Genomic DNA, 14,230 nt, shown 5'->3' with positions numbered 1-14,230 from the left:
AGAGTGGTAGCCTTTGTTTCTCGAGTGACTCTTAAAGCAGGCGTAAGTTGATGGCCCCTTTGATGACCCCAAGTTGTGTTGGGGTGCAGCGTCCAGCCCGCCTACAGTGCCGGTTTTCAGCCAGCGCTCCTGGTCCTTTTCCTAGCACCAGGATAGTTCCCCTTTTGCTTGCTTTGGTCTCACTTCTTGAGCTTGTTCCCAAGGTCTTGCGGCAAACGTTTGTGTAGATACCACTCTTTTGGTAAATAATTTGTCCTGGCTAAGTTCGGTTGTGTATATTTGAAAAGTTTGGGGTTTCTGGCAGACAAGTGCTAATTTACGAGCGTTTAAAACTATTTCCCCGTGCTGCTGCAGTATCTCTGGGGCGAGGCAGAGGCCGGAGGCGTCTAAAGATGTCCATTTGTGCCACCTACTGGTTTCTGGTTTTGTAAAACGTGTCTTTGTGCACGCTGCTGCTCTGACCTACTTTTGCAACTGAGCCCGGGCCCTACTGAGTATCTGTAAAGCTGCATGATAGCTAGCGGAGTACAGGCAAAAAGTACCAGTCCATGGCCTGATAAATTTCCACTCTTGTAGAAGGAGAGGTTTTCTGTGCCCTCAGGAGGAAAGGCTCCAGGCAACACTTGGGCTTGATTAATATCAGAAATTCATTGCAGTATTTTATGCAATCATCTCTATGAGTCAACATACCTTTGTTTCCTTGTCTGCTTCTCTTGTAAGGGATATACTGAAAAGCCAGTGGAGAAATCTGGGGATTCACATAATTTTTCAGACAGCCATTTTTAAGGAGAGGCTTTGGTGCTTTAAGCAATGTAGCTTCCCACCACCACCCTTTTTTTTTTCCCAGGTTCCACAAATGGTCATACTGCAAGAGAAATAATGTTCATTTAGGAATAATTTTTCCATGTTCCTCTTAGTTTTAAAGTTCTGGTTCTGGTGCTGGAGGTTCAGGAGTACTACTACTATAGTGAAGAGCAAATTTAACAGTAAATGTTACTTTATTTTCTTGCTTAGTTCACAAAATCACAGAATGGTAGGGACTGGAAGAGACCTCTGGAGATCAACTAGTCCAACTTCCTTGCTAAAGCAAGTTCGCCTAGATCAGGTTACACAGGAATGCATCCGGGTGGGTTTTTAAAGTCTCCAGAGAAGATTCCACAACCTCTCTGGGCAGTTAGATCCTGTGCTCTGCCACCCTCAAAGAAGTTTTTCTTAAGTTCAAGTGAAACTTCCTGCTTCACTTGTACCTGTTGTCTCATGTCCTATCACTGGGCACCACTGAAAAGAGCCCAGCCCCATCTTCGCAACCTCCACCCGTTGGATATTTTTAAGCGTTCCCCTTTCAGTCCTCTCTTTTCAAAACTAAAGAGCTCGAGAGCTCCGAGTCTCTTTTAAGAGAGATGGTTTAGTCTCCATCTTGGCTGCCCTCTGCTGGATTCTCTCCAGTAGTTCCCTGTTTCTCTTGAGCGGGGGAGCACAGAACTGGATACAATAATACAGGTGTGGCCTCACCAGGGCAAAGCACGGAGAAAAGGCTTGTGTAGGTGTATTTAGTCTTTTAAAATTAGCTTTCTGTTGCTATATTTTAAGTATGCTGTGTGTTGAGTTTAGACTGTGAAATCAAAGTTTTGCTGATGTGTTTTGTAGTTCTCATGGGCTTAACAGAGACTAGCTTTGCAGATGCTATGTGATTGCAGCATGTATCTTGAAGATGTAACAATGTCCATAACCAACTGAGTTACAAGGTAGTAAAAAGTGCCCACCTGCTGCTACTGTTACTTGTGTGTATGCAAATATTTTAGCACTACTTTTACTGCTATACATATCTGACTCACATGAGCGATAGCTTTTATTACAACACTGCATAGAAAAATTGGTAAAATGGAACACCGCACTCAGGTTTCATGCCAGTTGTCTTACTATAAGCTTACTCTACCTGCTCTTAAACCTGCTTTGTCTCTTAAAGCTCTTTTCATTTGTGACTAGCAGTGATGCTTAGGACAAAGTATTTGTCATTTTCTGTTCTATTAGTATTATGCTGCTGTGAAGCCCTTAAACAGCTTATTTTGGTGATGTGTAGTGTTATTAAGCTTATAGCGAGCTCTTACTATGACCCTGACATAGTATGGACATATTTGGCTTTCCTGCTTACTAGGCCTTGCCTAAGGAAGATCTGCAGGTCTCTATAGCATCTGTTTCAGTTTTCTGTACATTTCCCTCACTTGATAATTCTGAATTGCTTTAACAGTTAAGATTTGTGATTAAAGCTAATACACATGAGTCTAGATACTGCATCATTTCTAGATACTGCTTAGTGAAAGTGCATTCCTTGGTATAGGTATGTTTGTAATGCCCAGGATAAGGGCATCCTGAGCACTATGGATTATTTCACAGCTCTAGCTGCACTGGCAGACTTGCTCTTTCTCAGAAGCTTGTGCATGGTGGCATTATGCAGACGGAAGAGTTACTAGAAAGTTTCCAAATATCAATGTTTTCTGATGATCAGTGGTAGAAAAATGTGCAAAGGAAAAAGTAACAAGGTATGCAGAGCATTGGATACTGTATATGAATGTGCACTGTTAGGAGAGATTTCCTACCCTTCTTCAAAGGTGATGAGAAGAGCTAAGTATCTGTCTAGTAGAATCCAGATAATAATCTCCTGTTTCAAACTGCAGACTTCTCTTGATGCATATACTTTACAGTAATGTTACAGTTCTCACATGTGGTTGTTTCTCCTTACTGGCCACTTAGAGCTCAGTGTGCACTTGTTCCAGCAGTGATGCCATGCTGGAGTCTTTTGTAAGTCTTTTAGTCCTGACAGGTAGGTGTAAAGTGATGTTTGTTGCAAAATCTGTTTTTGTTGGAAGGGTTACATGACTTTGCCTAGCTTCTCCAGGGTGGGATAGAGTGTCGGTCCAGGCTCATACTTTCAGTCGTTAGGCAACCTACAACTAGCAGAGTTTATAAAACCCCCTTCTCTTCGGGGAAGGCCATTGGGCGTCTTCCTGCACCAGGGCCTTTGCAGGCTGCCTGCGTTTACAGACGCAGGGTCTGGCCGTGGACCTGAGGAGACCTGCGATCTCTGCTGCCGTGGCACTGGCTTTCCCCGCGCCTGGCCGTGGCCGGGACGCTGCGGGCGAGGCCGGGGAAGCGGCCCCACGGAGCTCGCCATGCCGGGGCCCGCAGGCTGCGGGAGCGCTGCCCGCCGCGGGACCCCACCGCGGGCGGGGAGGAGTCGGCGGGCAGGAAGTGAGCTCAGGCGCACAGGAAATCACGCCCGCGCCGCGGCCTGTGTTTGCGCTGCGGGCAGAGAAAGGAGCGGAGCGCCTGCAGCGGCCCAGCCGAGCCTGCCGCACGCAACGGGGCCGAGCCATGTCTGACCAGGTACAAGCGCCGCCGGCCCTGACTGGCCGCCCGTTTCGGGGCCATCTGCTGCCGGGCGTGGGGAGACTGTACGGCGGGCGGCGTCGGCAGGCCCCACAGCCGCGGGGGCGCGGGAGGAGCTGTCTGCGGGCCCCGACCTGCTGCCGCGGGGCAGCCCCGGTCCGATTCCGCGCTCTGTGCGCGGAGCCAACACCGCCCGTGAGGCACTGTAGAGATCTTGTCCTCAGGGCGTGCGTGTGTATGTGCGCCAATCTCTGACCTCGGCAAACAATCCCCCCTCCCCCTTCGTACTCTAATCCCCTTTTCCCTTCGCTAAAGAGATTTCCTGCGGAGCACTCGGGAGTGCCTCTGGCAGGGGATATTCGGAGGTCAGCGCTCCTCCCTGGCCAAAGCAGGGTCAGCTTCGATCGACTCCGGGCCAGGATAGGTGGCCCGGGCAGCCCCGGCCCTGTAAACCTGGAAGTAAAGTGAGGGGTGAGCCGTGTTGTACCGCTTTTGACTTCTTTAATTTTCCATGTCCCAGATGTGTGGTTGGATGCTCTTGCCCTGGAGCAGGCTTTGTGCGAGTTACACTAGTCCTGCCAGGTCCTATGTTTGTCCTAGGAATGCGAAAGGAGAGGAAAAGCCTGCAGATTCTTATCCGAGCGTTGCTTGCCTGTATTAAACGCCTGTCCTTCACTAAGACTCTTTCCTGCCTTCAGTATTTGTGCATCGTTATGTTCTTGTCAATTCTGACTTCTCAGATAGGGACTTAAGTTACTTATACCGCAAGTTCCTGACTTGCTTGCCGTGGCATGTGTACAGTCATTTGCTTACAGCTCTTGCTTTATGCTGTGTGATCTGCCGGTGGAAAGTTAAAACAGCATTCCGATTTAGTGTTTTGCTTTATTTTTTCATATTGCCTTTATATGGCAGTGTATTCTAACTTTGTCAGGACGATTTCACTTCAGAAATATCAATGTCAAGTATCTACAAATGTTTCTTGCGGTGCTGTCAAGTAGTAGTGCCAGTCAGGAAATTAAAATACAAGACTAAGCTTAGTACGTTCTGTGTCTGCTTTGAGGAATAGCCTTGATACATCCTAACTCCTAAATAGAAACCGTTCGTGCATGCATTGGTGATCTCCGCCTCCGACTTTCAAGCACAATGCAACTTTATTATGGGTGAGGATGGTGTTGCTGCTTATCTCTGCCTATAAGAGTGCAGCTAGGAGCACAGCTATTGCTGACACTCATGAGGACATGTTTCCCGTGTGGTATAATACGTGAAAGTAGCTGCATTAAAACAAACAAACAAAAAAACCCAGGTGAATTCTAAATTAGATTTTGTAGACTGATGTTTGTGTGGCGTGCGCTGTAGCTTGCTATAATTGGGAACTGAGGTATATTTTAATACATAGCGGCTTTCCTTCCATAAAAATGTGCATGGATGTCTTTTTAGTATAAATAAAGAACCATACTTGATTTAGTTGCTTAATTTCCAATAGCAAGTTAACTTTTATGATAAATAAAAATACTTCCAAAAAGGGCAGCCTTCAAACAATGTGGCTGCTTGGAGGCATCTAATCAGAAACAAAAAATGAATTGTTTTTTCCTTCCCTTCAACAGTCTGAGGCTGTTTTTGCTGTAGTTGAGACTGCATGCTGGCATTTTTGTCCATTCATGTATTGCTAATGAAGAATGCTGTAGTTTCTATGTGTTTTTCCTCTTGCATAACAAATGTGAGAATTTATTTGCTGTGTTGAGATGTGTTGTAGTCCTATTCCTCTAGTAATTTGGTGAGGGCAGGTTGTTTTATTTAAGATTATGTAAAATATGTCGAGTGTAAGGGTGCATTTGTTTTTTTTGGTTGTGTTGTGGATTTGGAGTTTTTTTGTTTGGCTGGTCTTGGCTTTGTTTTTTAGTGTAGGATACTGAAGTTTGAGCTCTTGAGAAAACTGGAGAAGGAATTGTGCAGTGCACTGCTTTACAGTGTTTGTCTTCTTATTTCATTAGTTGCAATGGCAATACCAGTGCATTTCATCCAAGCAACTTCAGGTGCATTATAGTATCACAAATTTAGTGTTGATGTATAAAAGTGAAACAGTACTAGGAGCCTTAATTTGTGCTTAGGAAAACTATGGAGAAACTATGGAAAGAAGGCTATAACACTGTAAGCATCTAACAAAGAGTTAGAACTTGGAGTGTTGTGGTATTCCTGATCTGTTTGCATGATGGTCTTTTGGGTTTCTTTATACTACTTCATGGAACACCCTAAACACCAGTGCTTTTCACATTACAAGTAAGTCTGCAGGCTTGCTTGCAGATTGCCGATCCAGGATTTTGCTAATGAATGCGTGTAGTTTAGTAACTTCACAACCTCTTTGCCTTCTTTGTTCCCAACTGTTTTTGTGTTGGCTTTACCGTTTGTCATTGAATAGCAGTATAGTTCACTGACGAAATGCAGGGAGATGTTTCAGACTGGTTGGATCTTATGTTCTGATTTAAAACAATTTTCTCTCTTTAAAGCTTCAGTTATTTGCACTGTCAGCATTGATTTTTATATTATTTCTCTTTTACTGAAATGGCATCTCTCTTTTTTTGGGCTTTAAACAAGCGTATTTAAGTTTCAGGACTGCTAATTCCATCTACTTTTTCTACTGTTTGTTGCTCCCTCTATTCATTTTTAGTGCTAGAGCCTTGTTTCTGTAAGGGTAGGAATCAAGCATCTTATGAATCATTACTTTCCACTCATATTGGCCACCTTGTACAGGATGATTTGTTTTGCAAAGCTAAGTAGGTAGATCTGTTACAACGCACAGGGCTGTGTAAGCTACTACAAATGGCTCTGCATGTGCCTAATATACTGCTGTGCAGTTTGGTTCTTATGCAAAGACCGAGACAGTGACTGACCTGAAACATCATGTAGAGCGACAGAATGTTCTTGTAAGTTCTTCCAGTGAAAGCAAAACAGGAGAGAGTTTTGAAGGTACAGACTTCAGGTCTGTAGAGATCTGAATCTCTTTCTGATTCCTAGAGGTTAGCATGAACAATAAAAATGCTGTTTCTGCAAGTTATTAGAACAAGTTGCAGATTCTTGTTTTTCTTTTTAGTCAGGAGTGGAAACTAGCATATTTTTATTATTGAAAATAGTCATGTGAGGCTAGAGTTCAGATATGTGGAAAGGGAAGAATGTGGTGGGCAGCACAATTGCTATGGCTGTATTACCAGCTAAGACTTCTTTCACACTTAAAAAGTGACTTGCTTGGAGACCTAAGGGTAAATTTCTAGTATTTTGAAAGCTTGGGGTCAGTTTTTAGGTTCGAGCTTGAAAGATTATGAAAGTATTCAAACCAGGTGGAGTCTGGTTCATAGAGGGTTTTTCTGTCAACAGAGAAACTGAATGAGTATGGCTTGAGGTAATGAGTCAAACTGATACAAAGACATTGGAACAGGTCGTCCAGGGACGTAGTTGAGGAGATAGTCAAGGTGCTCAATAGGCCTCTGGGCAACCTGATCTAGTTGAGGATGCCCCTGCTTGCTGCAGAGAGGGTTGGACTAGCTGACCTTTGGAGGTCACTTCCAATCCAGACCATTCTGTGATTCTCTCTTTCTTTCATCCAAACTGATAGGGTACAGATAGGGTAGGTGTTTGCAGACTTTTCCCTTGTCTTTCTCCAAACCTGTAACATTCCAGCAAATTGTGCATTTTTAGCCGCTTTAAGGGGGGGACGACGACCAAAAAGTAATGCTTGAAAAGGCTTGTCTGCCATTTTAATCTGGAGCTAGAAACCTACCTCTCTGGATGGACTTAATACAAAAGTTTAGTATGTTTTTGATGCTTGAACCTAAAGTTCAAGTCCAACCATACAAGAGATATTTCTGCACACTTAGTCAATAATCCCTTTAGGGCTGGGGAAATGTTCATAGCAGGTACTTGTACATTGTTTATTTTGCCTACTGTGTAACGCAATAAAGTATGAAAGGAAGACTTAAGTGTTATCAGCTTTGTTTCTTACTACTTGAGAAAATTTCTTCATTAATCACTATCTGGATGAGGCAGTTCCCTATCTAAAATCTGTTTGTGCTGCAGTGGAGTATAACTAAAGGCTTAAGTAGTGACAGGCAAGGGATGGGGGGTTATTAATACCTGATCTCTCACTTGTCCAATCTATTGGCAGCTAACACAAAAACTTAGATGCCCTTAATTTGTGCCTTACAGAGCATAACCCTTAAATAATTTTGATAAGTTCTCTTGCTGAAGTTGTTGAATCAAACTTGTTTTTGCAATTAATTCTTATTCTGGAAAGATACACAATGCTGTAGTTCTTAGAACTGCAACTTGTAAGAACTTTTAAGAGCTGTCAAAATAAGCATGCTAGGAGGAAGCAGTTGCTTGATGTTTTCTTGGAGAGAAGAAGTTGACTCTTTTTTTTGAAAGTAGTGACTACTGGTGATTCAGTGAACTGAAAAAACGTTTACATGGCAAGTCCTTTCTGCTTACTCTCCTTGTTCTTTCTTCTGTCAAATACCAGATCTTCTTAGTGCAGTTCCTTCATTTCTTATTTGCAGTCTGTTGGATAGGAATTAGTGGTATAAAAATGATACTTCTCTGCATCAAGTGTCTACATCCAAATGATCCTTCTCTCATCTGTTCTTCAGTGTTTCTTTTCCGTTATTAAACTTCTTACAACCTTTCATAATGCTCTGTTGCTCTTGTTTTCACACAGAGGAAGAAATAAGATGCCTTGAATAGTCTGCTTTAATGTAATAGGGGGATAGCAGCTGTCATACTGCCCAATGAAAACAGTGAAATGTTGATCTAATTTTTTTTTTTTTGTCTTGCAGGAAGCAAAACCTTCAGCTGAGGACTTAGGAGACAAGAAAGAAGGAGAATACATCAAACTCAAAGTCATTGGGCAGGTGAGTTTTTAAACAATTATTGTGATATATAGTAGAGGTGCAATTTGTTTTTTTTAATTGTAGAACTGAGCAAATGAAAGCTGATACTTTATTTTTTCTTAATGTCAATCCTTCCCTTCTGTAAACTACTTGCTAGTTGCTGGTAGTGCATATTAGTATATTCTCTGGTGTGGTTCTTCTTAAAAGCTTGAGTGTTTTATCCTTGTAACTCAAGACTGGGTCAGTGTGATCCCCATCTTGCAAACAGGGGACTAGATGCGTTGAGAGATTAATTTATCCAAGGATATGGATGAAGTTATGACAAAATTCATAAATCCAGGTCTTCAGAGTTCATGCAGTACACGAAGCATCAGATAACTTTCATGGACAGAAATAGGAAGGAGATCCTGTTGCCTGGCATGTTGTTAGATGTGAGTGTTGGATTATAAATTTAAAATCAAGTTTTTATTGGAATGTGAATGTCAAAATCCTTCTTGAACAGAAGTCCTTTTGTGTGAAGAATCTCTTGCTCGTATGATTTAACTCACTATTGTTTGTTGAAGTATAGATGGTGTGATTGATATGCTATTGACTGGAGATGGAAGACTTAAAGTAGTACTAACACAAACTAGCTGACCATTTTGACATTTGTAGTTAGTTACATCTTATGTCTGGTAGGAAGAACTAGAATAATGAGACCTAAAATTTCTTCTAAAATTAGTGTTATGTTGCCACATCTGTCTGTATCCTAACTTCTGGATAATTAACTGAATGAGGTTTCATACGTATTTTGAAGTGCAAGCTTTAACTTGTCCCTTTTGGAATCTTAGAGCAGAAGTCCCCTGTGTATGTATGTTTGTATTTCATAAGTACATCAGCTGGGTAAAGATGGAAGCACAGACTGAATCATATGTGTTTTTAGTACTTCTAAATCCAAGCCATCCTGAGCCTGAGGCTATACCATGCCATCTGTTTTAAAATAGAGCTTCCTGTGGAAGTGCATGATGAATTTAATGACTGATAAATCATTCTGGAAGTTCAAGTAATCATGCCACAAGGTATGCATGGTGACAGTTCAACTATTTTCCGTGTTTTAAATACATTTTTCTTAATTGAAGTCTTAGAGTTAGCATGAAGTAAGCAGTTACTACAGAGAAAGTAACTTTTTTCTTTTCCTTTCGTAGGACAGCAGTGAAATTCACTTCAAGGTGAAAATGACAACACACCTCAAGAAACTCAAAGAATCATACTGTCAAAGACAGGTTTGTGAAACAATGGCACTCTGAAAATGTAAAAGCCAAGCACTTTGTCTTTACTTTTCTCACCTTTCCAATCAAGGTTTTTGTTTAGGCAGAAACTTGACTGTCTCGCTTGGACCTCTCAGTGCATAAAGGACATTGAGTTGCTGGAGCATGTCCAAAGAAGGTCAATGAAACTACTGATGGATCTGGAGAAAAAGTCTTATGAGGGGTGGCTGAGGGAAGTAGGATTGTTTAGTCTGGAGAATAGGAGCCTGAGGGGAGACCTTATTGGTATCTGCAACTACCTGAAAGAAGATTGTAATGGGGTGGGTGCTGTTCTCCCAAGTGACTAGCCATAGGAGGAGAGGAAATGGTCTCAAGTTGCACCAGGGAAGCTTTAGATTGGATATTAGGAAAAAAATATTTACTGTAAGAGTGGTCAAGTATTGGAAGAGGCTGTATAGGGATGTGGTGGAGTCACCATCTCTGGAAGTGTTCAAAACGTGTAGAAATGGCACTCAGGGACATGGTCTAGTGGTCATCATGCTTGTGGGTTGATGGTTGGACTTGATGATCTTAAGGGTCTTTTCCAACCAAAATGGTTTTATGGTTCTAGTTACCAGTGGGACAGGAGGTATCTGACAGTGCAAAAAAATTTAATCCTTTCATTCCTTTTGAGAAGTAAAGGTATTTCTAGTTAAGATAGTTGTGAATTTTGTAATAAGTTAAAATTATTGTTTGAAAATATCTAGTGGCTGCTCAGAAGTCAGAGAAGTTCACATTTTTAATGCTAAGGGATACATGGTTATTGTAAAATCTCTGTCCTGTCTCCAAGTGCAGTTCTGCTGAAGCTGTGGCGAATGAGAGCAGCCTTGGGCAGTGTTATAGTCATTAATGTGGTAATCAATTTACATTGCCTGTTATGCTCTATTGTTAAATCTGCAACATTAGTTGTGGATGTAGGTAAACATTAACTGCTGCTACAGAGCACAAATGTATCTTCACTTCCATATTCTGTGGCAGATATTGTGGATTCAGTGCTGCTATTTCCAGAAGCCCTGGCCTAGTTTACCCCCAGCTTTGGGGATAGATGCCTTGTGTGGCCTGTTCTTGAGTAACTGTATTGCAGTTCACTTCAGGAGATACTAAGAAATAATGCTTTTTCTTAATACTTTGAGATGAGTTGAACTTGTCATTTGAGTATTCTTTTGTACAATGTTTGGGATTTTTTGTTTGTTTCCCTTCTGGAGCAGAAGGAAAGAAAAGATCAAACACCAGATATGTTTGTAGCCAAATCCAAGTGATTTAAATTATTATTGATTTCAAAAACTTGAAATAATAAGATCTTGGAAATAATTCATGCAACAGTCTGACTGACTGACTCAAATGCATGTGTTTGATTTTTTTTTTTAAGAAATAAATAATTGTTTGAATGAACACAGCTTTATCTCCTGGGCTGAATTCAGGACAGTTTGCAATTCCCTCCATCAGCAGCCAGTAGTGTTTTTGGTGTCAAGTAGTCTTTTCTCCAAAAATGGACTATGAACGTTTTTTTCCATATTGGCTAGAGGGATTGTTGGAACAGTGTGAAGAGCTGTTTGTTCTTCTCTGTGAATTTCTGTGAATAGTTATTTGCACTATGGTGCTCCTTGAGTTACTTTGTAGTCTACATGATTGCAACAGAATAGCTGTGGAACAGGAGCTAACACTTTCTTTTTTGACTTTCAAGTGTTGTTGTTATTACAAATCAATTTTTTTTCTTGTAAATCCATACAGTCTTCAGTAAGTTGTTTTTCTTCTTGAACATGTGGTTTTTTTTTGTTTGCTTTCATTTTGTTTTTAGGGTGTTCCAATGAATTCACTCAGGTTCCTCTTCGAGGGTCAGAGAATTACTGATAATCATACCCCCAAGGAGGTGAGTTTCTTTCTAGATAGAGTGGTACATAGTTCACTGAAGAAAGTAAATACCAAATAGGTTACTTTCTCTGTTCTGCTAGACTGTTAATAAGAATGAAGGTGCTTCATAAATACAGCAAACATTTTGGTCAAACCTGACTTTTTAGTGAAATACAGTCTTTGTCTAACTAGAATCTTTAGTAAGGCTGCCATGCACTTCAGAAAAAAAATTATTTGACCTCCATGTGTAATGTGGGCTTAGAAGAGACAGTGCAATCACTGTTTGCCAGAGAAAAAGAAACCAGGGAAACTTCCCACTTGTTGAGTTAGAACTTCAGTGTGACTTTGGAATAAATATATATTTATTTCACATTTATTAGACTAGAGTGTAAATAAACAGAAAACAGGTTGCTTTTCCTGTCCAGTGACTTCCACCAATTGTTACAGCAAAGCAGGAAGAAACACTGTTATATAATAATGACCTTCTGAAAAATCAAACAAACTTGTGTATTGTGAAATTGAGTAACTTACTCTGAGAGAACCATTGTTAACAGGCTTTGAATTGCAAGCAGTAGGTCTTAGCTGTATTGTGAGCCAGGCATGTGCTGTATATAAGTCAAATGGCTGTACTGCTGGTGCTTCCAGTGGTATGTTGGTTATGTTCCCCTGTGTCTGTTGCTGAAGAAGGGATATAGAGAAAGGAATGTCTAGCAACTTCCAGGCTGATGTGTGCTGCTCCACAAGTGGATTTAGACTTCATTGAGACTTCTGCTTTGACTAAGGTTATAGTATCAGAGAATGCATTTTGTTGGAAGTGACTTCTAGAGGTCATGCAGTCTAACCACCATGCAGTAAGAAGGAACATCTCCAACTAGATCAGGTAGCCTATCTAGATGTGTAATACTCAAAGAGGACTAAAAGTCTTGAGTCTTGCCTAGTGAGATGGTGACTAATTTTTTTCATCCCTCTGATGAGTTAGAATGGAACAGAGGAATAAACCAAAGTATGACTTGTCTAGAACCTGCTCTGATTTCAGTACACCAGATTTATAACAATTATATGCTGTTTTTCTGTTCTCACAGCTGGGGATGGAGGAGGAAGATGTGATTGAAGTTTATCAGGAACAGACGGGGGGTCACTCAACAGTTTAGATCCTCCTGTTTGTTTTCTTCCCCCTTAATCCTTTTTTATTTTTAAATAATAGTTCTTTTGTAATGTGGTGTTCAACACTGAATTGAAACTGGCACCCCATCTCTGGGAGTTTTATTTTCAAGCGTCTGGTATTTTGAATTCTTGTGCTCATTATACATTATTGTTTCTGTTTTAATTGTGCTGAACTTTTGTGATCCAGCTGCAGCCTTGCTTCCCTCTTCCCTTCTGCCCTCCCCTTTAGAAATATATGTACACACATGCATTTGTATGTTCACTAGGTTCGTGCATTTCAAGCACGAAGGCTGTAAGATCTGCCAGGTGGGCAAGTGTTCTTAATGACTTCCATATCTGCCCTGAAGTTTTGATGTGTGACTGTTTCACTCCTGGACTATAACTTTCAGTGCGAGATGAAGTTTCAGAGAACTAAACTGTGGAGAAATTGTGTATCCATAACTCAGAGCTATTTTGCTTAAATTGTGCTGATGGCCCTACAAAGAAGACTACCAAGTTGGAAATGGAAAAGCTAGAACTGTTGTCATTTGTACCTTGCTCCAGAGATGGCTTTGCTGAAGACATGAAATTGAAAACCCCAATAATTTTAAATCTTGCCAGAAGAGCATTTTAACTTCATATAGCAATTAGAACACGCAGGTATTCGTGCGAGAATGTGCACAGCAGACGACTGGTTTACTTTGACACTCTTGTTTGTATCTTTTGGCCTGGGACGTGGGTTTTGAATGGACATTGTCTGTACCAGCTTCATTTAAAATAAACAAGAAAAACGATTTTATAAACAACTTGCATTTTCTTTTCAAATACTTGGAAATGAGCAAAACCATTAAGAGCTACAGTTAGGCCATGCTTTTCCAGTAAATATACATTGAAGTCAGAAAATAAGTCTGTTCTGTAAATATACCTCATTTTAAATAAATATTTAAAAAAACACACCAAAAAGAAAATTTCCACTAAAAACCACAGGAAAACCTAATACCCACCAAACCTGAAGTCTTTTCTACATTTGACCTAGTCAAATTCCTCATCTGTTTGGTTTGCAGGTGACACTTTGCAACTGCTAGCTGTTTCTTTTCTTGTTCAAGAATATTCATGTACAGTTACATACATCTTCATGCATTAATGGTAAACTACAAAAACACAACTTGGAAGGAAATACAAAGATGGTTTTTAATGTCTGCATTTCATATGATCATGGTACCATTAAATAATCTGTTGATAATGGATGACATGCAAGTGTCATGATAGGTCTTTGTGCATGGTTATGAGGGTCCACTCCATGTTCCAGCTAGTTTCAGGTTCTAAATAGTTGGTTTGAGAACATGTTACTGTGTGTGAAAGCTCATATGGGATGTTACGAGCAAGGCTGTGTGGAAAGAAAGTTTTGCACTGTACCTGCTTCAGCCTTGCAGCAGATATAAATGGGGCTTTTTCCTGATTTGGTATGATAAATCAAGTTCACTATTAATGCAGTCTTATTTAAAGACACATTTTAGTGCTGGCACACACTGACAAATGACAGTTTTACATTACTAGTTTTTATGGCACTTGCTGTAAAGTTAAAAATACATTTTATTTCATGCTTGTGGTTAGTGACCTGTTTCTTAATACTTTTGTACACATAGTTGCACTAAGCAGTTTTTTAAATATTAAAACTTATGTTTA

The 14,230-nt window shown here is 40.7% G+C and overlaps 1 protein-coding gene across 1 annotated transcript; it reads left to right on the top strand.

The window, feature by feature from the left end:
- Positions 1–3,270: 3,270 nt before the first annotated feature.
- SUMO1 (small ubiquitin like modifier 1) lies at positions 3,271–13,350 on the top strand. Its single transcript, XM_064160886.1, has 5 exons — positions 3,271–3,384; positions 8,211–8,285; positions 9,449–9,526; positions 11,349–11,420; positions 12,484–13,350. The coding sequence occupies exons 1-5, from the start codon at positions 3,373–3,375 to the stop codon at positions 12,550–12,552; spliced, it is 306 nt and encodes a 101-aa protein (XP_064016956.1). The 5' UTR covers positions 3,271–3,372; the 3' UTR covers positions 12,553–13,350.
- Positions 13,351–14,230: the final 880 nt, after the last annotated feature.

The sequence above is a fragment of the Pogoniulus pusillus genome, chromosome 2 (assembly GCF_015220805.1).
Source record: "Pogoniulus pusillus isolate bPogPus1 chromosome 2, bPogPus1.pri, whole genome shotgun sequence".
NCBI lineage: Eukaryota > Metazoa > Chordata > Aves > Piciformes > Lybiidae > Pogoniulus > Pogoniulus pusillus.
The sequence above is the reverse complement of the archived record's forward strand: the minus strand, read 5'-3'. Positions and strand labels throughout refer to the sequence as shown.

Bases quoted from the DNA above. Each gene is read 5' to 3' on its own strand.
- SUMO1 (XM_064160886.1), top strand. The intron at 9,527-11,348 runs GTTTGTGAAACA...TTTTGTTTTTAG, and splicing joins AATCATACTGTCAAAGACAG to GGTGTTCCAATGAATTCACT. The intron at 11,421-12,483 runs GTGAGTTTCTTT...CTGTTCTCACAG, and splicing joins ATAATCATACCCCCAAGGAG to CTGGGGATGGAGGAGGAAGA.